Source organism: Rhinoraja longicauda, chromosome 4 (genome assembly GCF_053455715.1).
Source record: "Rhinoraja longicauda isolate Sanriku21f chromosome 4, sRhiLon1.1, whole genome shotgun sequence".
NCBI classification, from domain to species: domain Eukaryota; kingdom Metazoa; phylum Chordata; class Chondrichthyes; order Rajiformes; family Arhynchobatidae; genus Rhinoraja; species Rhinoraja longicauda.
The window spans coordinates 26135457-26162247 of NC_135956.1; the positions used below are offsets into that span (position 1 = coordinate 26135457).

The 26791-nt window shown below is 42.2% G+C and overlaps 1 protein-coding gene across 4 annotated transcripts in view; it reads right to left on the bottom strand.

The window, feature by feature from the left end:
* rb1cc1 (RB1-inducible coiled-coil 1) overlaps positions 1-26791 on the bottom strand; it is a 144200-nt gene that overhangs the window by 102067 nt on the left and 15342 nt on the right. For all 4 annotated transcript variants that reach the window (XM_078397381.1, XM_078397379.1, XM_078397377.1 and 1 more), the window contains 6 exons: positions 20572-20687; positions 18125-18251; positions 16973-17143; positions 14718-14920; positions 2925-3345; positions 1125-1295 (listed from right to left, as the gene is read on the bottom strand). In XM_078397381.1, coding sequence (XP_078253507.1) covers positions 1125-1295; positions 2925-3345; positions 14718-14920; positions 16973-17143; positions 18125-18251; positions 20572-20642 — 1164 coding nt within the window. In that variant the 5' untranslated portion in view covers positions 20643-20687. The remainder of the gene's footprint in view (positions 1-1124; positions 1296-2924; positions 3346-14717; positions 14921-16972; positions 17144-18124; positions 18252-20571; positions 20688-26791) is intronic.

Sequence of the window (26791 nt, forward strand, 5' to 3'; positions counted from 1 at the left end):
TTCTCCGAGAATTTTCTCCAATAATTTGTCTCCCACTGTCTTAAGGTCAATAGGCATGTAGTTACCTAGCTTATGCCTGACAACTTTTAACTATTCTCCAATCATCTGGTATTTCAACTGTAGCCAACGACGATGCGAAAGAAAATCTTTGTCAGAGTCCCAATTTCCTTCCTATTTCCCCATAGATAGATCTCAACACGCCCTGAAGATTTAACAACTCTTTTGTATTGTTCTTTCGATTAACAGAATGTTTGTATCAAGTTCTGTTAATCTATATACATTACTAAAACTCTCATCTTGTATAAATATATGTAAGATTTAGTACTTTATTGAAATACAGCCAAAACGGTACACGGTAGCGCACCAATGTTAGCACCACCTTAATCACCATTGTGGTTCAACTGGTTGTTATATTTTAATTTTATTTTCCTTTTTACACACACACACAACAGCCGCTCTCCTTCTCTCCTCCTGCTCCGCCATCTTGTGCGCACCTCCCGCCGCCGCACTGTCCGCCGGGTGGTGTAGTCGCCACTCTCGCCTGGCCCCAGACCATCGGAGTGAGTGAGTGGGGGAAGGGGGGAGCGCCGGAGAGCCCCTAAAAGTGGAGAGGGGGGTGAGGGGGAATGGAGTGGGTGAATGGGGGGGGGGGGGGGGAGGAGTGACGGAGAACTACTAAGATTGGAGAGGGGGGGTTTACATGGAGCTAAGGGGGGATGGAGTGGGTGAGGGGGGGATAAGGGGGGTTAAGGGGGATGGAGTGCGTGAGTGGGGGGGAGGAGTAGTGCCGGAGAGCCCCTAACAGTGGAGGGGGGGTGAAGGGAGGAGGGGGATAAGGGGGGTTGGAGTGGGTGAGGGGGGGGGGGAGGGGAGGAGGGGGGAGGGGAGGAGGGGGATTGAGGGGGGATGGAGTTGGTGAGTGGGTGCGTGGGGGGGGGAGTCGGGGAATCTGGAGGGTGCTACACCAATGCAGGAGAGATTTGGGTCCAATGGGTCCACCCTGTTCTAGTACCTGTTAAAATGATATTAATAAATAGCTCGGACTTTACAACACCTCAATCCTCTTAAAATACTCCACACAATGTTATCCTGCATTAACCTATATTTTTGTGATGAAGATTTACCTGGGCTAATTCTTTTTGTTCATTCACCAGTCTATTACAACTGGCTATCATTTGATCTAGAGCATACAATCGGTCCTCAAGTCCTTTAATTGCCTTCATGTTCTGATTGTCAAGTTTCGCAATGGTTTCACGACATTCTGTCAGAAATGGCTGAAGAATTTCTGGATCAAGCTGAAGGAAAGTACAATTTTAGACATTTTCACTTGCAACATTTCATCTTTCCACACAATTTGCCTACAATTTGATATGGTCCAACACAGGAGATTTGTGGGCAAAATTAGAGCACATGGTTTTGGGGGTAGGGTATTGATATGGATAGAGAATGGGTTGGCAGACAGGAAGCAAAGAGTAGGAATAAACGGGTCCTTTCAGAAAGGCAGGCAGTGGTGAGTGGAGTCCACATGGCTTGGTGCTGGGGCCACAACTATTCACGATATATATCAATGATTTGAATGATGGAATTAACAGTAACACTAGCAAATTTGCAGATGACTCAAAGCTGGGAGGCAGTGTGAACTGCAAAGAGGATGTTAGAAATGTTGCAGGGTGACTTGGGCAGGTTGAGTGAGTGAGTAGATGCATGGCAGATGCAGTATAATGTAGATTAATGTGAGGTTATCCACTTTGGCGGCAAACACAAGGAGGCAGATTATGCTCTCAATGGTGTCAGATTAGGTAAAAAGGAAGTGCAACGAGACCTGGGTGTCATTGTACACCAGTCACTGAGAGTAAACATGCAGGTACAGCAGGCAGTGAAGAAAGCTAATGGCATGTTGGCCTTCATAACGAGATGGGATGGCAGGACTGTCATACGAGGAAAGATTGGAAAGACTGGGCTTGTATTCACTGGAGTTTAGAAGGATGAGAGGGGATCTTATAGAAACGCATAAAATTATAAAAGGACTGGACAAGCTAGATGCAGGAAAAATGTTCCCAATGTTGGGGGAGTCCAGAACCAAGAGCCACAGTCTAAGAATAATGGGGAGACTATTTAAAACCGAGGTGAGAAAAAAAAATTCACCCAGAGTTGTGAATTTGAGGAATTCTCTGCCACAGAAGGCTGTGGAGGCTAATTCATTGGATGAATTTAAAAGAGAGTTAGATAGAGCTCTAGGGGCAAGTGGAACCAAAGGATATGGGGAGAAGGCAGGCACTGGTTACTGATTGTGATCACAATGAATGGTGGTGCTGGTTCAAAGGGACAAATGGCCTCCTCCTGCACCTATTTTCTCTGTTTCTAATTACATGATTACACCAAAAAATTCTGCTGCTGTACAAATATACTGTGAAGTGATAATCAGCCAGCTGGAAAAAATAAACATTGGAAAAACACATGTTTTTCACATCCATATTCATTCTGTACACATGATCTAGTTGTAGGCTATAATTGCAGAAACATTTGAACTTTCAATCACCTTTCAAAAATATTGTCCTATTTCTTAAGAATAATAACAAATTTATCATCAGGCCTCACATATAGGCTGTACTTTACATATGTAGGTTTATGAATACATCAGATTCAAAGCCAGACGAAGAGCACATAGCTGTTGAACTCCAAGCTTAAATTCAAGTATCTGAAGGTCTATTAATATTAAACTTCCGACGAAAAACAAACTATTTAAAATAGATGGAAAATATGATAAAAGCAGTTTCAATTTATTTTCAAAATGCTAGATGATCAGACGAGTTGAAGAGGCTAAATTTCATTTTACAACTCAACTTGAAAACATGTCATATTCTTCTGCATTATTACACCCAAACACAATGTTCTTTTCAATCCGAAATCTCAAAAGTACTCACTCGGTTCATTGAATCAAAGCATTTTCTGACCAGTGATTCCACGTCATTCGGTCTGTCTTGAACATTAATCCAGTCCAGTAAGGAGACATTAAAAAAAGCTTGGTCTTTCATTTCTTCATTTAATTCATTTTCTGCTATGGTCCTCTGATGGCTACCCATGCTGTTCTCAATGTCTTTTTCTTCCTGCAGAATACTATTCTGTGTGGAATGTCCAAACGATACAGAACTCGACGGCGATTTCCTGCAAACTGCAGGTTTAACAGAACAAAGTACTGAATTGTTGGACTTCTCATCATCAGACTCTTCTAGATTTTCTCTTTCGCCAGGAAACTTGAATCTCTCCTGACATTCTCTGTAGCTATGTCTGGTCAGGCACTCCAACAGTGGCATTTTAGCCATAACTGAGACAGCTGTGCCGAGGCTTAATTCATAATATAAGATAATATATTAGTACAGTTTGAATTGAAGAGTCCACCTCTAATCAGCTTGGAACATGCACATTTTTTTTGTTCCTGGTGGCAAAGATTAAGCATTAAATCACCAATATTAAATAATTAAATCGGCTTTGAAGACGCATGACTTTTTGACTGTACATTCATGATGTAGTTTGAAAGGTTTTGCAAAAGTGTGGGCCAAACTGCCATGCCAGAACTTTGTGAAGAACACATTAAATTAATGTAAGAACTGCTCATATAATTGTTCACTTGCACAAATGCCACATCTGTGAAAGTTTCCGGATTTTTCCTTTCAATTAAAATAATACCAATTACTTTGAGCACATACTCCAGACATCAAGAGATCTCATATTTTACAATTTGAAATCCAACTGTATTCTCTTCACAAAATATTTTAAATGGATGAGAAACATGGTTTATATATTAAAGCATCTATAAGGCAATGATTTTCCAGTTTCTTTAAAATTATTCACTAAAATCAACAGCAACCATTAAACTACATACCTAAAAATAGCAAAAAAAGTGTTCATTCATTAATAAAAGATGTACAACCAATGCAAATGTTGCATTAATTACTACAATAAATTAAACCCTCACAATAATGGACCACAGTGGGAGGATGGTCTCCATTATTGCTGACTGTCCGCTATAACTGATTGAGGGGAGTAAAGTTTAACCCAAGGCCAGGTGGAAAGAAATGCAGCTTTGGCGAGTTAAACAAGCGAGAATTCACAGGCCATGGAGTCTCAGAGCCCCCGACCACACACATGGTGCACCAGGGATGGGTGCGGTACTCAGGGTGCCTTCATGCTACTCGCTCTCCACTTCTGTAACCGGAAGCATGCCATGCAGTGCCAGCTCATTGGCGGAAGTGGGGGGGGGGGGGGGGAATGCAACAGGACCCATGGTCCACTATAACTAAAATCCGCTTTATGAAGGTCCATGATTATTACTAGGGGTTACTGTACTGTTAAATGCAGGACATTTCAAACAATTGCAAAATGTACAGCAAGCCCAATAGAAGGCAATGGTGAGAATGGCAAAATAAAATAAAGGATCACGGCCAAAGACAAAAATAAAAAATCAAGGAATATAAAGAAGCAAACCTCAGACTGAGGGTTAACAGATGCACAACTGTATCGTGCTGAAAAACATTTCCTTGCAGAAGGTACGGTTAATGTGTTAAAGGCAATTTAGCAGTGCCAACTAGTGTGAAAGCTAACCATTATTGTTAACATGGATATTTAAATTAGTGTTACTCACAACCAGGCATAACCCAGCTGGATATGAGCAAGCATTGTTAATCCTGACCAAGCACTGTAGGACAATAGCAAATTGAGTTGAAAATTGAGTTGTTATCACATACATATTATAAATTCTGAGGTTCATAATTATAATAGTAAATTTCACACTGCATTACTCTTGCAATTAGTAACCACAAAACAAGTCATCCACTGGGAGGGGGTGGCATTTTAATTGAAATAGTTTCATTTGCTGTTTCATTTGTTGCGACTGTAGAAGTTTATAATAGAAGATTCAAGCCACATGTATATGTTGATGCAAATTATTTTTTGGAACTCAGCTGTTTATAGAGGAAACATTTCATATTCTCATATTTTCTCAATAACTAAGAGGGCAATGCCAGCTCTCAGACCAATCCCAGACCCAACACTTAGTCCACTATAACCTATTATTTCTCACATGCCATCAATTTCACCCTGATTATCCTAAGTGCTGGAAAAGTTACCGTAGCCAATTAACCTACCAGCCTTTCATCAGAATGTGGAAGGAAACTGGAACCATACTGAAACCATACAGTCAAAGAAGAGAGCACTGGAGGTCAGGATTAACCCTGGATTGTTGGAACTATGAAGCAACAGCATCACTTGCAGACACATTGTGTCACCTTTTATGACTGGCTGACACCTAATTTAGTTATTCTACAATTTTTCTTAAATACTATCCATCTTCAAACAGCTGTTAGTGTATCCCCTTATTAGACATGATTTTATCCAATCGAATCCACCAGGGAATGTAAATCATACATAATTACAATAATCAACAAGCAAAAATACATAACATAGTCTAAAGAAAGGTCCTGACCCAAAATGTCATCTGTCCAAAGTAGATACGAAATGCTGGAATAACTCAGCAGGACAGGCTTCTGGAGAGGAATGGGTGACATTTCGGGTCGAGACCCTTCTTCAGATCTGTCCATCTCCCCCCCCCCCCCTCCCCCCCCCCCACACCACCACCACAGATTTTGCCTCTAGCACTTAGATTTTTGGTCAAGATTCCAGCACCTCCAGCCTCTTGTCTCTCCAACAAATTCTCTATTTGCTGCATAAACCAATATATTTAGCAAATAACTTGCATGGTCATGTTTTGTTTAAGGATATAGAACATGCAAAATAAGCATTCAGATCCTTGCTATACAGTTCAACAACCCGATCCAAATAATGCCCAAACATTAATTTGCAAATATTTTATATCTATACAGACATCCAAACACATCAGCTCAGACTTCCAATACTATTTCCTCAAGTCTGAAACAAAACCTGTCTGGTAACCTGTCCTGGACATTGAAGATCATACTGTTTATAGATCGATTGGGGTAATGTTCCAGGTGTGTCAAGGACAGAGTTCAGTTGTTTTTTAGTAACGTTTTTAAATCAAGATTCACTTTGTAGAGAAAATTATGGCAGCTTAAGCATTGACATTTGAATTTCATGACTAAGAATTAAGACGAAGATAGTCATGGATAGGTACCAGCTCTTACTTCTAAGGAAAGCAACTAAAGTGCAAAAGGTGAGGTCCATACTCAAGAAAACACAAAAGGCAGGAAAATGAAAACCCATTGGCAGACCACCTTCAGCTAGTGAGGTCTTAGCATTTTTAATTTCCTCCATAAAATTAGTTCTTTCAACTCTTTACTTCCCCCTTTAAAGACTGATTCCTAGATTGTAGTTATTTGACGTCTGTCTCAATATTACCATTAATTTGGAATCAAATTATATTTGACATCAGTCCGAGGAAGCGCATTGAAATTTTTTGTTCCATTAGGGGGAAGAAGTGTCGTCTAGATAGTTGGGGGAGTCAGTAGGTTTACAATAGACATCAGTCGATAGTCTATCTCCTGTGATGGAGACAGAGAGATCAAGAAAGGGGAGGGAGGTGTCAGAGGCGGTCCAAGTGAATTTGAGTGCAGGAGGGAAATTGGTGAAGTTAATGACATCCATGAGTTCTGCATGGGTGCAGGAAGTAGCATCAATGCAGTCGTCAATGTAACAGATATATAGTTCGTGGATAGGCCCAGTGTACGCCCGGAATAGGGATTGTTCCCTCCATAACTCCCTGGTTAACTCATCCCTTCCCACCCAAATCACCCCTCCCCACTTATCTTCTCCTGTAATGGCAGAAGATGCAACACCTGTCCCTGTATCTCCTCCCTCGACTCTGTCCAGGGTCCCAGACTGTCCTTTCAAGTTAGGTAGAAGTTCACATGCACTTCCTCCAAACTCATCTACTGTATCCGTTGTTCAAGGTGTAGACCCTTACACATCGGCGAGATCAAATGTAGACTGGGCGATTGTTTTGCTGAACACCTTCGCCGATATGAATATTGATTTCTATGACTTCAAGTAACCCTTGCATCCCTTCTATCTCCATCCCTTCCCCCACCCAAGTTGTACCAGCTTCAAAGCCGTCTTGTTGTCTCATTGTCTGTAGCTCATTTTCACCTAATAAACAGCTAACAATAACCTGTTTCCTTTATCATAGTTACTTTTTTTCATATCTTTCATTTATTTGTTTTTTCTATATCTCTTTAGATCACCGTTTTTTATCTCTCATTTCCGTTTCCCCTGACTCGCAGTCTGAAGAAGGGTCTCGACCCGAAACATCACTTATTCCTTTTCTCCAGAGATGCTGTCTGGCTTGCTCAGTTACTCTCGCTTTTTGTGTTTATCTTCCAGCAGATTTAATTCACTACAAGTAGCAACGTGGACCACCAGAGCCAAAGACTCATTGCCCAAACAATATTGTAGCTGTAGAACTGAAGAACTATGTTCCAGAACCAGCTATACATTTATCCTAAATATTGCAGTACAGTTAAAGCATTAACATTTACTTGACTATGTGGAAATTTACCCAGACATACACCGATCAGCCAAAACATTATGACCACTGACAGGTGAAGTGAATAACATTGGCTATCTTGTTACAATGGTACCTGTCAAGGGGTGGGATATATTAGGCAGCAAGTGAACAGTTAATTATTGAAGTTGATGTGTTGGATGCTGGAGAAATGAACAGGAGTAAATACCTGAGCGACTTTGACAAGGGCCAAATTGTTATGGCCAGACGACTGGGTCAGAGCATCTCTGAAACGGCAAGGCTTGTGGGGTGCTCTTGGTCAGCAGTGGTGTGTACCTACCGATAGTGGTCCGAGGAGGGACAAACCACAAACCAGCGACAGGATGTTGGGTACCCAAGGCTCATTGATGCGCGAGGGCAACGAAGGCTATCCCATCTGGTCCGCACCGACTGTGGGAAGACAACAAGCCTGTGGAGGGAATGTGATGCTCTGGGCAATGTTCTGCTGAGAAACCCTGGGTCCAGCCATTCATGTGGACGTCAATTTGACACATGTCACCTATCTAAACATCGTTGCAGACCAGGTACACCCCTTCATGGCAATGGTATTCCCTGATGGCAGTGGCCTCTTTCAGCAGGATAATGCGCCCTGCCACACTGCACACATTGTTCGGGAATGGTTTGAGCAACATGATGAAGTGTTCACGCTGTTGCCCTGGCCTCCAAATTCTCCACATCTCAATCCAATTGAGGGGATGTGCTGGATCGATAAGTCCAATCCACGGCAGCTCCACCTCGCAACTTACAGGACTTGAAGGATCGGCTGCTAATGTTTTGGTGCCATATACCACACACACCTTCAGGGGTGTTGTAGAGTCCATGCCTTGGAGGGTCGGCGCTGTTTTGGCGGCACACAGAGGACCAACAGCATATTAGGCAGATAGACATAATGTTTTGGCTGATCGGTGTATGCCATTCACAAAAAACAGAGCCAATCCAATTTGATGAAATCACTGTCTAATCAGTCTATTCTCCACCAGCTGAATGATGGAAGAACATAGAACATTACAGCACAGGAACGAGTCCGTCATCCCACAATGTTTGTGCCAAACATGATGCCAAATTGGACACAAAATGCCGGAGTAACTCAGCGGGACAGGCAGCATCTCTGGAGAGAAGTATTGGGTGACGTGTTGGGTCAAGACCCTTCTTCAAAAGAAGGGTCTCGACCTGAAACGTCACCCATTCCTTCGCTCCAGAGATGCTGCCTGTCCCGCTGAGTTACTCCAGCATTTTTTGTCCATCTTCGGTTTAAACCAGCATCTGCAGTTCCTTCCTACACATGATTCCAAGTTAAACTGATCTCATCTGCCTGTACGCGATGCATCTCCCTCTATTCCACTAAAAGTGTGATTGGGCGGATACATGGCAGATGCAGTTTAATGTAGATAAGTGTGAGGTTATTCACTTTGGAAGTAAGAATAGAAAGGTGTCAAGTTAGGAAGAGGGGATGTTCAACGAGATCTGGGTGCCCTAGTGCATCAGTCACTGAAAGGAAGCATGCAGGTACAGCAGGCAGTGAAGAAAGCCAATGGAAGGTTGGCCTTCATAACAAGAGGAGTTGAGTATAGGAGCAAAGAGGTCCTTCTACAGTTGTACCGGACCCTGGTGAGACCGCACCTGGAGTACTGTGTGCAGTTTTGGTCTCCAAATTTGAGGAAGGATATTCTTGCTATTGAGGGCGTGCAGCGTAGGTTCACTAGGTTAATTCCCGGAATGGCAGGACTGTCGTATGTTGAAAGGCTGGAGCAATTAGGCTTGTATACACTGGAATTTAGAAGGATGAGGGGGGATCTTATTGAAACATATAAGATAATTAGGGGATTGGACACATTAGAGGCAGGAAACATGTTCCCAATGTTGGGGAGTCCAGAACAAGGGGCCCCAGTTTAAGAATAAGGGGTAGGCCATTTAGAACGGAGATGAGGAAGAACCTTTTCAGTCAGAGAGTGGTGAAGGTGTGGAATTTTCTGCCTCAGAAGGCAGTGGAGGCCAGTTCGTTGGATGCTTTCAAGAGAGAGCTGGATAGAGCTCTTAAGGATAGCGGAGTGAGGGGGTATGGGGAGAAGGCAGGAACGGGGTACTGATTGAGAGTGATCAGCCATGATCGTAGTGAATGGCGGTGCTGGCTCGAAGGGCTGAATGGCCTACTCCTGCACCTATTGTCTATTGTCTAAGTGTTGGATATATCCACCCTGGGAAAAAGATTCTGACTGTGTTATTAGTTGGCGTTAAGTGCATAAGGTGACATTCAAATATGAACTAAAGAGCGGAATACCAGGAAGCAAGTAGGTTACTACTCATGATGTTGAGATAGCCTTTGAACAAGTACGGCATCTATGCAGCACGTGAAATTGAAGTCAAAACGAAGGCGCTCCATTGGTTCGAGTCATAACTTACCCAAAAGGAAGATGGTCATGGTTGTTGAAAACCAACAATCATCCCAAAAATTAATTGCAGAGCTCCTCAGGGCAGTGTGCTGAACCAACTGCCTCACTAGCACTTCCTCCATCACAAGGTCAGAAGTGGGATAATCACCGATAAATTGAACAATATTCTTTCACAAATGAAGCAGCTCACATCTGCATGCAGCAAGCCAATCAACATTTGCCTATACATCAAAAAGTAACAAGCAATAAACTTGTTAATAGACAATAGGTGCAGGAATAGGCCATTCAGCCCTTCGAGCCAGCACCACCATTCAATGTGATCATGGCTGATCATTCTCAATCAGTACCCCATACCCCCTGACTCCACTATCCTTAAGAGCTCTATCTAGCTCTCTCTTGAATGCATTCAGAGAATTGGCCTCCACTGCCTTCTGAGGCAGAGAATTCCACAGATGTACAACTCTCTGACTGAAAAGGTTTTTCCTCATCTCCTTTCTAAATGGCCTACCCCTTATTCTTAAACTGTGGCCCCTGGTTCTGGACTCCCCCAACATTGGGAACATGTTTCCTGCCTATAACGTGTCCAACCACTTAATAATCGTATATGTTTTGATAAGATCCCCTCTCATCCTTCTAAATTCCAGTGTATACAAGCCTAGTCGCTCCAGTCTTTCAACATATCTTTCAGGATCAGTTCCTGTGGATTGGAGGATAGCTAATGTTATCCAATTTTTCAAGAAAGGAGCGAGAGAGAAAACGGGGAATTACAGACCAGCTAACCTGACTTCGGTGGTGGAAAAGATGCTGGAGTCAATTATTAAAGAGGTAATATTGGTGCATTTGACAATAGACAATAGGTGCAGGAGTAGGCCATTCAGCCCTTCGAGCCAGCACCGCCATTCAATGCGATCAAGGCTGATCCCTCTCAATCAGTACCCCGTTCCTGCCTTCTCCCCATACCCCCTCACTCCGCCATCCTTAAGAGCTCTATCCAGCTCTCTCTTGAAAGCATCCAACGAACTGGCCTCCACTGCCCTCTGAGGCAGAGAATTCCACACCTTCACCACTCTCTGACTGAAAAAGTTCTTCCTCATCTCCGTTCTAAATGGCCTACCCCTTATTCTTAAACTGTGGCCCCTTGTTCTGGACTCCCCAACATTGGGAACATGTTTCCTGCCTCTAATGTGTCCAATCCCCTAATTATCTTATATGTTTCAATAAGATCCCCCCTCATCCTTCTAAATTCCAGTGTATACAAGCCCAATCGCTCCAGCCTTTCAACATACGACAGTCCCGCCATTCCGGGAATTAACCTAGTGAACCTACGCTGCACGCCCTCCATAGCAAGAATATCCTTCCTCAAATTTGGAGACCAAAACTGCACAGTACTCCAGGTGCGGTCTCACCAGGGCCCGGTACAACTGTAGAAGGACCTCTTTGCTCCTATACTCAACTCCTCTTGTTATGAAGGCCAACATTCCATTGGTTTTCTTCACTGCCTGCTGTATCTGCATGCTTCCTTTCATTGACTGATGCACTAGGACACCCAGATCTCGTTGAACTCCCCCTCCTCCTAACTTGACACCATTCAGATAATAATCTGCCTTTCTATTCTTACTTCCAAAGTGAATAACCTCACACTTATCTACATTAAACTGCATCTGCCATGTATCCGCCCACTCACACAACCTGTCCAAGTCACCCTGCAGCCTTATTGCATCTTCCTCACAATTCACACTACCCCCCAGCTTAGTATCATCTGCAAATTTGCTAATGGTACTTTTAATCCCTTCGTCTAAGTCATTTGGATAGCAGTAAAAGGATAAGTCCAAGTCAGCATGGATTTATGAAAGGGAAATCATGCTTGACTAATCTTCTGGAATTTTTTGAGGACGTGACAAGTAAAATGGATGAAGGGGAGCCAGTGGATGTAGTGTATCTAGACTTTCAGAAAGCCTTTGAGAAGGTCTCACATGGGAGATTGGTGATTAAAATTAGAGCACATGGTATTGGGGGTAGGGTGTTGACATGGATAGAAAATTGGTTGGCAGACAGGAAGCAGAGTAGGAGTAAACGGGTCCTTTTCAGAATGGCAGGCAGTGGCGAGTGGAGTGTCGCAAGGCTCGGTGTTGGGGCCGCAACTGTTTACCATATATATTAATGATTTGGAAGAGGGAATTGGAAGCAACACTAGCAAGTTTGCGGATGACACAAAGCTGGGTGGCAGTGTAAAATGTGAAGAGGATGTTAGGAGGTTGCAGGGTGACCTGGACTGGTTGAGTGAGTGGGCAGATGCCTGGCAGATGCAGTATAATATTGATAAATGTGAGGTTATCCACTTTGGCGGCAGAAACAAGGAGGCAGATTATTATCTCAATGGAGTTAGGTTAGGTAAGGAGTAGGTGCAGCAGGACCTGTGTGTCGTTGTACACTAGTCACTGAAAGTTGGCGTGCAGGTACAGCAGGCAGTGAAGAAAGCTAATGGCATGTTGGCCTTCATAACAAGAGGATTTCAGTATCAGAGGTTCTTCTGCAGTTGTATAGTGCCCTGGTAAGACCACATCTGGAGTATTGTGTACAGTTTTAGTCTCCTAATTTGAGGAAGGACATTCTTGTAATTGAGGCAGTGCAGCGTAGGTTCTCGAGATTGATCCCTGGGATGGCGGGACTGACATACGAGGAAAGATTGAAAAGACTAGGCTTGTATTCACTGGAGTTTAGAAGGATGAGAAGGGATCTTATAGAAACATATAAAATTATAAAAGGACTGGACAAGCTAGATGCAGGAAAAATGTTCCCAATGTTGGACGAGTCCAGAATCAGCGGCCACAGTCTTAGAATAAAGGGGAGGCCATTTAAAACTGAGGTGAGAAAAAACTTTTTCACCCAGAGAGTTGTGAATTTGTGGCATTCTCTGCCACAGAGGGCAGTGGAAGCCAAATCACTGGATGGATTTAAGAGAGAGTTAGATAGAGATCTAGGGGCTAGTAGAATCAAGGGATATGGGGAGAAGACAGGCACGGTCAGCCATGATCTTGGGGAACGATCAGCCATGATCACAATGAATGGTGGTGCTGGCTCGAAGGGTCGAATGGCCTCCTCCTGCACCTATTTTCTATGTTTCTATAACATATGACAGTCCCGTCATTCCGGGAATTAACCTAGTAAACCTACGCTGCACGGCCTCAATAGCAAGAATATCCTTCCTCAAATTTGGAGACCAAAACTGCACACAGTACTCCAGGTGTGGTCTCACTAGGGCCCTGTACAACTGCAGAAGGACCTCTTTGCTCCTATACACAGCTCCTCTTGTTATGAAGGCCAACATTCCATTGGCTTTCTTCACTGCCTGCTGTACCTGCATGCTTCCTTTCAGTGACTGATGCACTAGGACACCCAGATCTCGTTGTACGTCCCCTTTTCCTAACTTGACACCATTCAGATAATAATCTGCCTTCCTATTCTTACCACCAATGTGGATAACCTCACACTTATCCACATTAAACTGCATCTGCCATGCATCCGCCCATTCACGCAACCTGTGACTATTGCCCACAACAGAATCTAACCACCTACCTTAAAATTCAATGACATTACCATTACTGCAGCCCCACCAGCAGAAGCCTTGGTGGAAAGAGGGGCGGGTCTCCACTGACCAGAAGCTTCATTAGACCAGCCACAATCAATAGACGGCACACAAGACCAAGTTAACGGCTGAATATCTGCTGTGAGTGACTCGCATCCTAATTTTCCAAAACCTTTACCAACACTTGCAAAATACAACTCAGCAGCATACTAAGATAGCAGGTACATGGGAACATCACCATCTGTAGTTCCCTTTAAAGTATCACACTATCCTGCTTTGGAAATAGGTCATCAGTCCTTCATTGCCATTGGGTCCAAATCCCTGATAGTCTTGATACTGTGCCAGTTCTTTCACTAGGACTGCAGCAGTTCAAGATGCTGGCTCACCACCACCATCTCATGGGCAATTAACAAAAGGGTGATAAATGCTGGCACTGTCAGCAACAGCCAAATCCCCAAAATTGATTTTAAAAAATGATAGCTTAGCACTGTTTACAATACACAATATTCTTGTATTTCATAGCACTTTACCTGGTTCATTTAAAAAAATGAGCAAATCCCAATTTCTCCAAATGTTAAAACATTTAGAAATAGACAGACTGCTGCAGAATATTAAAAGTTGGACAATATTCCTCTGCAACAATCAACTATGATATTTAAATGCTTTTGCATAACAAAGAGAAAGTTTAGTAATGGCCAACACCAATGGTCAACCCATAGGCACTTTTAAACGGCTTTGATGATAGTTGGAATGCAGAATAAATCACAAAATATAATTTAGACACATCAGCTTCACTTGCAGAAATGCATATAGTAGAACTTTCATTTTGGATGACCACTAGTGGCCAGTTGCAAACAAACAGCTATTGGTGAATAGAGAGACGGCTCAGTCAAGGAAAGAACTGAGAATTCATACAAAATAAATCCATATATGCCACATTGCTCGGCTTATATCATACTCCTTGTTCAATTAACAACTTTACAGTAGCTTTAGGAAAGAAATGGTAATTGTATGTTTTTTTCATGGTAGGATTAGCAGAGTTTAACAAAATAATCACAAACAATATGGTAATACAGTTTATATACTCCCAAGTAAATATTAAACATGAAAGAATTATGCCTGTAATGAACTTCAGTGCATCCCTGGAGATAAATCTAAGTTCCAACAGTATTCATTGTGGAACTGCCAAACATTAACCCAAACCTACTTTGTGAGTTTTTGCTTAATATTTTCCACAGAATGGTCATAGTTGCTGTATGCACTTTCAAACTTCGTCAGCAGCCTTTGAAAAGAGTGGGTACAATCTTCCAAATTGGCCATAATGGCAGCCCAACCTTGATGCTGAAGGTGTTCATCGTGGACCAATCTTTCACAAAATGAGCAGAGTTTCTTTGCAACTTCATACATCTCCTATCCAAGAAAATTACAAAAACAAATTTCAGAAGTGTAGTTATCTTCATAGCAGTTTAAATATTCGCCAAAATATTTATTCACCAAATATTTCCAACAATACATTGCCTGTGATTCAGATACATGTTCCTGATGGTAGAAAACAATGAACAAATTGATGAAAATTCCATGAAAGGATCTCAAACAAATCATTAACACAATTTAAACTATTAATATAATCCGGAACCCTATTGGATTTATGTTTATAAAGTATGTCTGTTAAGTATGTTTTGTAATGGCTCATAATGGAAAATTCAGCTTCAATTTTAAAAATGACATTTACGAGTTTCCATGAGCACAATGTTTCCAATAAATTAGTTTTAGAATGAAAAGCTGCTTTGATGACAATTATATAAATAACCCAGAGGAAGATTTCATTTAAAACACAGGAAGGGACACATCCAATTAACGTTCCATCGGGGGCAATATCGCAATCTAGAACATGCTTAATGCACAAGCTAATTTTCAGTCAAGATCATCTATTTTATATCATAGAGCAGGGCTACATCCACTGTCCGAACACCTTACTTTATTGCTCTCCTCCCTTTTCTTACTATGTGCTTATGTTATGTTTGTAGAAGACTTTTGGGTAGCCCTCAGTGTTACATGCAATTCTATTTTCACATTCTTTACCATACTTATTTTCTATTACATCTTCCCTCCCTGTTTATCATATTCAATCTGCTACTCCCTAGAATGATCAACTTCAACCAACAACCACCTTTCTTTGTTGCATAATACTCTACATCTCCTTTGTCATTAAGGAAGCGTTGCCTCATTTCTTAGAACCAGATTGAGCAATAAGTCCTTGAGTCAAAAATATATTGATTAACTCAGCTCAGAAATTGCAACCCATCATTTAAAATCACCTGATCTCACCAGTTGTCATATTGCATGGAAACAGGCCCTTCAGCCCAACTTGCCAACCAAGATGTCCCACACTAATTCCACCTGAGTTTGGCCCATATCCCTCTAAATTTTTCCTATCCATATACCATTTTAAGCCCATACCGTGGGTAAAAGACTGTGCATTCACTGTATTTGTTCCTATCATAATTTTATATACCTCTTCATGATCCGCCCTTAGTCTCCTGCACGCCAAGGAAGAGTCCTTGGCTCAACCTCTCCCGACAGCTCAGGCCTTGATCCTGGCAACATCCTTGTAGATCTTCTCTGTACTCTTTCTTATAGCAGCGTGACCAGAATTGAACACCATACTCCAAATGTGGCTTTGCACTTTGGATGGCTTTATTGTATTCATGTACAACCCTTCTTTTGACTAGATTGCAGGCAAACAAAAGCTTTTCATTGCATCTCGGTATATGTGACAGTAAAAAACCAAATTGTAACATAACATCCCAACTTCTATACTCAATACCTGGACTGATGATGGTCAATGAACCAAAAGTCTACCTTGCCACCCCATCTACGTGTGACGCCACTTTCAGGGAACTGTGCACCTGTACTCCTCGAGCACTCGGCTCCACAACATTTCCCAGCGCCCTCCCATTCATTGTGAATTCCTGCCCTGGTTTGACTTCCCAAAATGTAACACCTCACATTTATCAGCATTGAACTGTATTAACCGTGCCTCAGGCCACTTGCCCAGCTGATAATGACCCTGCTGTGATTTGTGATAACCCTCTTCACTGTCTATACCACCCACTTTAGTGTAATCTGCAAGTTTACTAATCATGTCTTGCACATACTCAGCTAAATCATTGATATAAACCACAAACAGCAATGAACCCAAAAAACAACCTTCCACCACTCCCCTCTGCTTCTTTTCATGAAGCCAATTCTGTATCCAGACAGACGGGTCTCCCTGGATGCCATGCAATCTTATCTTCCAGAGCAGCCTACCCTGCGGAAAATCAAAGCCTTGCTGATGTCTGAGACAACAATGATGGTCTGGTCCTCCTCAGCCTTCTTAGTTACTACTTCAACAGTCAGATGAGAGTTACTTTCAGTTACTTTCAGCAACACATATTTGGTTATGTTTATTAATCTTACCACTGCAAGTTGAGTTCGAGAGGCCACTGTGTGAAAGACAGCTGGCATCATAAGAGACTCCTCCACCTTCAACCCCATCTCGTTTTCTGCAGAGAATGTTGTTTTAGGAATAGTTGGTGCACGGTCACACAGAATCATCTCCTTGTTGTACAGAAATATGGGATTTGTGTCCTATGGTATTAAAATTTAAAAGTAGTGAAATTTAAAACGTCGCTAAATTTGTTGAAACGCATCTTCCTACTAGGCACTAACGTTTGGTCAGCAAACTTGCCAGAAGACCCACTATTCTCAAGTTATGCAAAGAGAACTTTAAAACCCACTGTATTTTTAATAACTGCATTTCAATTAGAGAATATACAGATCATATTTCAGCTGCAATATACATTATAATAATAATAATAATAATAATAATAATAATACATTACATTTGTATAGTGCTTTTCTGCACACTCAAAGACGCTTTACAGGGTAAATAAAACATAGAAATAAATAAATAAACAAACAGAAAAGGAAGAATAAGGTGAAGCGACGGTCAGTGGTTGAAGGCAGTGTTGAACAGGTGAGACTTCAGTGATGTTTTGAAGCGACGGTCAGTGGTTGAAGGCAGTGTTGAACAGGTGAGACTTCAGTGATGTTTTGAATGTGGTGAGTGAGGAGGAGTCTCTGATAGTTTGAGATAGTGAGTTCCAGAGGGTGGGAGCAGCTATGGAGAAAGCCCTGCCCCCCCAGGATCTGAGTTTGGTCCGGATGGGTGGGGACAGGAGGTTAGCAGCAGCAGAGCGGAGGGTGCGGGTGGGAGTGTGTCTGTGGAGGAGGTCAGTCAGGTAGGATGGGGCCAGGTTATGGAGGGCTTTGTAGGTCACATGGAGGATTTTGTACTGGATTCTCTGGGGGATGGGGAGCCAGTGGAGCTTGTAAAGGACGGGGGTGATATGGTCACGGGTCGGGGAGTGGGTGAATATAATCCATGGATCCAAAATTTACTGTTCTAGATACTGTAATTTAGCTGCATTTAAAAATGTGAAGGCAACAAGAACAGTGCCATCAGCAACCAATTATATATTCTGATTAAATTGAAACTACTATTTTTAAAATGTGTTGAAGTTTAAGCAAGTTGTCAACTGAAAACATCGCAAATGAATGGTCACTTACCGTTCCGGCACTGTAGCTACAAACGCGCCTGTCTGCCACCATACATTCTCCTCCATTGACAACCAATACTTGATGCTGAGTTGCAATCTTATATTTAGCTTGGATGGCATGTTTAAGGTCGGCAACACTGAAATTATATCATTACCACACTTAATTGAATATCTCCTTTTATATTGTACTACTAGAATTAGAAGCAAAATATGCAATGTATTATTTTTAACTGTTCTCAGTGTGTCGGTGTGTTAGAGAACTGTTCTCAGTTCTTCTGTATTATTTTAAACTGTAAAACCTCAGCCCAATGCACTGTTCCAGAAATGGTGATGGAAAATACAGCTCAACTACCCAACTCAACAGTCTCTGCATATGATCCTCGGGTCTATTCCTGTGTTATTTTCTGAATCTCAAAGACTATAATTCACAAATATTGATCAATCCAATCGTGGCGGCGCCTAACGGCAGCGGCTGACTAGCAGTCTGTGCGTCTTTTTTTCCCCCTTTTTTTGTTGTGTGTCGGTGTTGGGATGGTTTTTATATATATTTTTTGGTTGTGTATGTGTGGGAGGGGGTGGTGGTGTGGGTGGGTGGTGGTGTGGGTGTGGGGGAACTTTTCTCTTCCTCACGGCGCGGGGTGCGGCTCGGCTGCGGGGCCTAACATCGCCCGCTGCGGCTCGGCCGCTGGACTTTACATCCCGGTGCGGCTTGGCCGCTGGACTTTACATCCCGGTGCAGCTCGGCTGCGGGGCTTAACATCGCCCGGTGCAGCTCGGCTGCGGGGCTTAACATCGCCCGGTGCAGCTCGGCTGTGGGACTTTTCACCGCTGGTGCGGCTCGGCTGCGGGACTTAACATCGCCCTGTGCGGCTCGGCCGCGGGGCTTAACATCGCCCGGTGCAGCTCGGCTGCGGGGCTTTTCATCGCTGGTGCGGCTCGGCTGCGGACTTGACATCGCCCGGTGCGGCTCGACCACGGGACTTAGCTGCGCAAGGCTTGGTCGCGGGCCTTTCATCGCCCGGTTCGGCCGCGGGACGTTTCAGCGCCCGGTGCGGGGACTGTGCGGGTCGGTCGGGGACGAGCTGTCTGTCCGTGGGCGTGGGGAAGAGAGTGGAAGTTTTGTTGCCTCCATCACAGTGAGGGGGTGTTTGGAGTCACTGTGATGGACGTTTGTGTTGGGGTTATGTGTCTTGTGTTCTTTTTTTTTTTTTTCTATGACTGCTATGTAGTTTCGTTCGGTACTTCGGTACCGAACGACAAATAAAGCTCTGTTATACTGTTATCTATATACTAAAACTCTCGTTTGTTTGTTCGTTTGTTCCTGAACTACAGCCAAAACGGTACACGATAGCGTGACAATTTTAGGCCCACCTTACTCACCGCCATCCCTTTGGTGCTAATGGAAGAAGTTTCATTGAAATCGGTGTTATATTTTTTAAGTTATTCTCATTTTAAAGTTTAAATCTATCTCCTAGGGAGGATGGAAGAAGGGGGGGGAGAGAGGGAGGGGGAGGATAAAGGGGGTTGAGGGGGATGGAGTGGGGGAGGGGAAGGGGGAAAGGGGGAGGGGAAGGGAGGTGGGAAGGTGGGGGGGAGGGAAAGGTGGTAGGGGAGGGGGAGTGGGGATGGGGGGGGAGGAGAGGTTTGGGCCCAACTTGGTCTAGTATTCAAATAAAACTCAATTTAACATAAACTACTCAATGTTCTTTAATTACAGATTGTTACTCAAAAGTCATGATTGTTACTCTAGTTGAACTCTCAATGGAATAGTTCTAAAACTGACCCCATTTTAATGAAAAAAAAGCCCCTATAATAGTTTGCCAAGAAGATTAATTTAAGCTTTGGCAAATACTGAAACAAACAAAAAAAGAAGGCTTAATCTAGATGAGTAGAACATCTCGCTTTAAATGAAAATTCAATGTAGAAACTCATTTTTAATACATTTTTCTACTCTGAAAGGCTCTACAACCACATATTGTGGAAACAAATTAAAACATGCTTTTTTGACAAGTCCTCTTGCAATATAGCTTAAGGAGTTTGGAAGACAAGGGTGGATTTATCAGTTTAGTTAGGATACAATTCTCAACATGAGAGTTCCCATTGATTAATCCGAGCATGATCATTAAATGCATGCAGTCAAAAGTATGATTGCAATAAAGATTCAGAGAATGCTTATAGCAGGCTTCATTTTTTAAATATTTCCAAATCACTAGTGAATGCAATTCCATGGGTACCTCTATTGATTTAGCTCTGCGTCTAAAATATTTTTGTTCCTTTTAAGTGTTTGGTAAAGAAATAACCAATTAAATTATTCTGTAGAGATTAAAACTACAAAACTGTTAAATTTTGCTACCAAGGTTGCAAAAAAGTCATGCATTATGTTTCAATTATAAAATTACCAGACCACAGAAAATGCACACAGAATTCACAGAAAACATCCTGAACATTTGTACTTACGTCTGTACAGCAAGTTCTGTGTCAAATGTAAGGGTAGTTCCAGTATTTACCAGAAATACATATAACTTCATGGTGCCACCGCTACATTCATCCGCTTTATCACTTCAGTCATTTGTCTATTAACAAAAAAGTACATTTATGAATACATTTCAAAATAGTACGCAAGATTATGGTAAAGCACATACTAGTGAGCTGCAAATGACTTAAATATACATATATTCTTCAATCGTTGCAGAACCAAAATTTGAATAAATTTGTGCACAAAATGGTTTTGTCTTTTACCTAGACTGTTCTTTCATTCATTGCCATATTTCTCCTGCAGCTTTCAGTTTAATCAACATCATTCACTATTACATCCAAATTATCTCCCACTTGGAAATAACATTTCCCAGATATAACATCATATGCCTGTCCAAAGGATGTGACACCACTCCATTAAATTAGGCCGTACACTTTCCTAGCTTCTAATGTGGCCTTGTAGAATTCATCTTATCCATGAAACGTCTCTCCTAATTATATTTCAAACAGAACGCAACAGCAACAGATGCAGCTTTGAGACATTATGATATGAAAACCAACTACAACTCAATCTTTCATTTTTTGCAGCACATCATGTGCAGATTTCCATACAAATCAAGAGTTGTCAATTTCTGGGACACAATCCATTTGCTCTGCTGCACATATTCCATGTATCTCAGCATTGATTTCAAATGTATCTTTAAGTACCTGCTGAATTTAAGATTATTTAATTTACCAATTATAAAAATGTAAAATCTTAAAAGTAAATACTGTTTTCACTTCCTAATGCATTTGTCCCAGCCAATGTGATTAATCAATATACCAATTTTCTTTCATTATCAGTTCTTCCTCATTCCTTGTTCCTTACTTTTTATCTCAACAAAAGGGATACTTTTTTGGATGCCTTCTCCAATGTCTTGCCTCATCAGCATGCGTTTCCTGCCAGTAACATTACAAGTGTCTTTTAGTAAGTAGACAAATTCAATGGAAAACGCCATGCTACATCTTCCTACAGCAAGATCTTTTCCATATATTTTGGTGCCATTCTCACCTTATTCTCCACTTGGCTAAAGGTACACATAGCAATAATAAATTGCTGCAGAATTTAACCTTCCCTGTTGTCTCACTGATAACTGTATGGTATTTTATTGTTAATAACACCAAAAGTTACATGTAATACAAGATACACAACACTGGCTTAACCAATGTTGATAACATTTCATTTATCATAGCTGTTTTCTAAATGCGGCCTTCACTAGAGAAACAAAACACAGATTGGGTGATCATTTTATGAAACATCTGCACTCAGCCCACAGGAGTGATCCTAAAGCTTCCTGTTGCATGGCCTTTTGATTATCAATCACACCCTCCTGCTGTCCTGCCTGTTGGTGGCCTCCTTCACTGCCATATTGAATCCAAATGTAATTTAAAAGATCAAAATCTTCAGGCTCATCATTTTGCACTGAACTCTGAATTTTCCAATTCAAAGTATACTGCTCACTCATCGTATCCCATTACTATACCTGTGTGCTTTTCTCACCTTGTTTCTTCTGAATGCGCATCAGCTGATCCGTCTTAACTTATCTCTCTATAGTATTTTGTCTTGCACCTTACTTTAAATACCCAGAGTAGGGTAATCTAGATAGAAACATAGGAAATAGGTGCAGGAGGCCATTCGGCCCTTCGAGCCAGCACAACCATTCATTGTGATCATGGCTGATCGTCCCCAATCAATAACCCGTGCCTGCCTTCTTCCCATATCCCTTGATTCCACTAGCCCCAAGAGCTCTATCTAACTCTCTCTAAAATCTATCCAGTGATTAGGCTTCCACTGCCCTCTGTGGCAGAGAATTCCACAAATTCACAACTCTCTGGGTGAAAAGGTTTTTTCTCACCTCAGTTTTAAATGGCCTCCCCTTTATTCTAAGACTGTGGCCCCTGGTTCTGAACTCGTCCAGCATTGGCAACATTTTTCCTGCATCTAGCTTCTCCAGTCCTTTTATAATTTTATATTTTTCTATAAGATCCACTCTCATCCTTCTAAACTCCAGTGTATAAAAGCCTAGACTTTTCAATCTTTCCTCGTATGGCAGTCCCGACATCCCAAGGATCAATCTCGTGAACCTAGGCTGCACTGCCTCAATTACAAGGATGTCCTTCCTCAAATTAGGAGACCAAAACTGTACACAATATTCCAAATGTGGTCTTACCAGGGCCCGATACAACTGCAGAAGAACCTCTTTACTCTTATACTGAAATCCTCTTGTTATGAATCCCAACATTCCATTAGCTTTCTTCACTGCCTGCTGTACCTGCACGCCAACTTTCAGTGACTGGTGTACAAGGACACCCAGGTCTCGCTGCACCTCCCCCTTACCTAACCTAACACCATTGAGATAATAATCTGCCTCCTTGGTTTTGCCGCCAAAGTGGATAACCTCACATTTATCTCCATTATACTGCATCTGCCACGCATCTGCCCACTCACTCAACCTGTCCAGGTCACCATGCAACCTCCTAACATCCTCTTCAGTTTACACTGCCACCCAGCTTTGTGTCATCTGCAAACTTGCTAGTGTTGCTTTTAATTCCCTCTTCCAAATTATTAATATATATGGTAAACAGTTGCGGCCCCAACACCGAGCCTTGCGGCACTCCACTCGCCACTGCCTGCCATTCTGAAAAGGACGCGTTTACTCCTACTCTTTGCTTCCTGTCTGTCAACCAATTTTCTGTCCATGTCAACACCCTACCCACCAATACCATTTGCTCTAATTTTAGTCACCAATCTCCCGTGCGGGACCTTATCAAAGACTTTCTGAAAGTCTAAATACACTACATCCACTGGCTCCCCTTCATCCATTTTACTTGTCACATCCTCAAAAAATTCCAGAAGATTAGTCAAGTATGAATTTCCCTTTCATAAATCCTTGCTGACTTGGACTTATCCTTTTACTGCTATCCAAATGCATCATTATTACCTCTTTAATAATTGACTCCAGCATCTTTCCCACCACCGAAGTCAGCCTAACTGGTCTGTAATTCCCCGTTTTCTCTCTCGCTCCTTTCTTGAAAAGTTGGATAACATTAGCTATCCTCCAATCCACAGGAACTGATCCTGAATCTATTGAACATTGGAAAATGATCACCATTCGTCCCTGAGGACCCTGGGATGCAGACCATCAGGCCCAGGGGATTTATCATCCTTCAGTCCCATTAGTCTACCCAATACTATTTCTCACCTAATGAAAGTTTCTTTCTTTCAGTTCCTCTACCCCACTAGATCCTCCGTCCTCCAGTACATCTGGGAGATTGTGTCCTCCTTAGGGGAGACAGATCCGAAGTACCTGTTCAACTCTTCTGCCATTTCCTTGTTACCCATAATAATTTCACCCGTGTCTGCCTTCAGGGGACCCACATTTGTCTTTGCTTCTCTTTTTCTCTTAACATATCTAAAGAAGCTTTTACTGTCCTTCTTTATATTCTTGGCCAGCTTCCCCTCGTACCATCTTTAAAGCCCATATTGCCCGTTTTGTTACCTTCTGCTGTCCTATGAAAGTTTCCCAATCCTCTGGCTTCCGGCTACTCTTTGCTGTGTTATACATCTTTTCTTTTAGTTTTATTCCATCCCTAACTTCTCTTGTCAGCCTTGGTTGCCTCCTACTCCCCTTAGAATCTTTCTTCCTTTTTGGAATGAAATGATCCTGCATCTTCCGGATTATGTACAGAAATTCCTGCCATTGCTGTCATTCCTGCTAGGATCCCTTTCCAGTCTACCTTGGCCAGCTCCTCTCTCATGCCTTCATAGTCCCCTTTGTTCAACGGCATCACTGACACTTCCGATTTAACCTTCTCCTTCTCAAATTGCAGATTAAAACTAATCATATTATGATCACTACCTCCAAGTTGTTCCCTTTACCTCGAGTTCTCTTATCACATCTGGTTCATTGGACAACACTAAATCCAGAATTGCCTTTTCTCTGGTAGGCTCCATTACAAGCTGCTCCAAGAATCCATCTCGGAGGCACTCTACAAAATCACACCGCACAGAAAAAGGGCCTTTCAGCCCATCCATGCCAACTGTGGTGTCCATCTATATGAATGTCAATTGCCTACATAATGTCCATATCCCGATACATCTTTCCTATCCAGGCACCTACCCAATTATCTTTTAAATGCTGCAACCTTTTCTGCCTCTAGCATCGCTTCAACTGAGTTTATTGTCACATGTACAAGTATGGCGAGGTATAAGGTCAATGAAAATCCTGCTTGCAAGATGCTGTTTGTAGTGAGGGTTGTACCCATGTTGGACAGGGCATAATCCACCACTCTCTTCAGCCTCCTGCATTCCTGAGCGTTAGATCAGATGCCTGGTCTATATTGGCCTCAACTCTTCTGTTCCATTTTTACATATCTTTCTATTCCTCAATCAAATATTTATACACCACCACCATTCACTGGGGCATAACATTCTAGAGATTCACACCCTTAATAGTAAGTAATTTCTAAGTACCTCAGCTTTTATTGTCCTGCTCCTTGTCTTGTAATTATATTCTTTGTTCAAGATTCTGTTGTGATGTGAAAACATCCCAACATCTACCCAGTCAAGCTGCCTTGCGGTCTTTAATGTTTGAATAAGGTTACCTTCCTTCTTCCAAATAATAAGGACCAAACTAATTAGTTTCTCTTGGCTGGATAACCTTGGATAAGAATGAATCTGGTGAATTTCCAATGTTACTATATCTTTCTTAGGTAAGGGTACCAAACCGGAAGGCAGTATTTGGTCTCCACTGCAAAAGGGTTAGAGTTTAAAAATAGAGGGGTTTTGCTGCAATTGTGTAAGACATCACTGAGAAAGCAACACCAGAGAAAGTTGAGAGGTCACGCTAGGACTGAAACAAAGAGTGTTATGCATCGCATTACATCGCTTGGACCCGTTCCTAGAGCTATGGAGATAGTGTGTGAAGTTGAAGAAGTTAAACAGAACAAGAACAAATTCAGCCTTGGATTATTTTTTGGTGGAGTTGAAAGAGCAGACCAAGGAATTGTGATTGGATTGGTCAAGAAAGTTTATTTGTCATATGCACCAGAAGTTTTTTTTTAATTTGCTGCAACTTTACAGGCACATGAGGCAACAAGATAAAAAGATAAATTATTCTAAATAAACTGGACTATTATATCACAAAACACACTGCAAGTTTGCAGAGCAACCACAGTAGTACAAACTCCATAGAGGTTTGATGATTAGGAAGACTTGTGGTTAGGAATAGGTAATGGCACTTAGGCTCCTATAGCTTATTCCCAATGGTAGCAGTGAGAGTGTAGCCAGGAAAGTCTAAAGGAAAGTTTGGATGTTTGATGGTATGAACTGCCTCTTGAGGCTGCTATCAAAGACCCAAAACACATTGGCCACCTACTCTTCTCACTGCTACCATCAGGAAGAAGGCTACTGTAGATCCTTTGATGGTGGAGAGCTCCATATCCACGATAAACTTTTTTGCAGCCTCCTTCATTCTCGACAATTCAATTTTCAGAACGAGGCCATGACACAACCAGCCTGTAGGCTCTCCCCCATACTAATGCACAGGTTGTACAAATGGCAACACGACATACCAATCTTCTGAGGAAATAGAAACTGTGGTGTATTATGATAAGAATTGACGAGTGAGACAGGTTAGCATACAACATATGGCTGCTTTACTTCAACACCACCAGAGAGTGTAATCAGGTATCCCACAATGCTTTATACCCGGAACTACGGCAAGGCTCAGCTGCCAAAACACAAAACTCAAAATGGTAAATACACCACATTACCCCCTTTTTAAAATGAAGGTAATCTTAAATAACTGAAATTAGCAAGTGCCTTATTACTAACAATAACCATTCCCAAAATTACTACTATGCAAAGTTACTTGTTATCACTAGAGACCCTCTTGTAGTTTTAACAAGTCTCAGTCCATCTGTGTGTTCATATTAATGAAAACAACTTAAACAACTAAACAGTCCTTCATGCCGAACATTTCCCCTTTTAAAAAAAAAAAAAGAAGCTTAAGGGACATAGCGGTCTGGAGGCTTCCTGACCCTTGATGATCGGCGTGGACTCAGCGGCGCAGCAGCTGCAGCTGTACGGTCCACAGTCCCTGGCTCGCTGCATGATGACATGTCCTCCGGCTGTGCGGGTTGGCTCGGTGCAGAAGTGTCA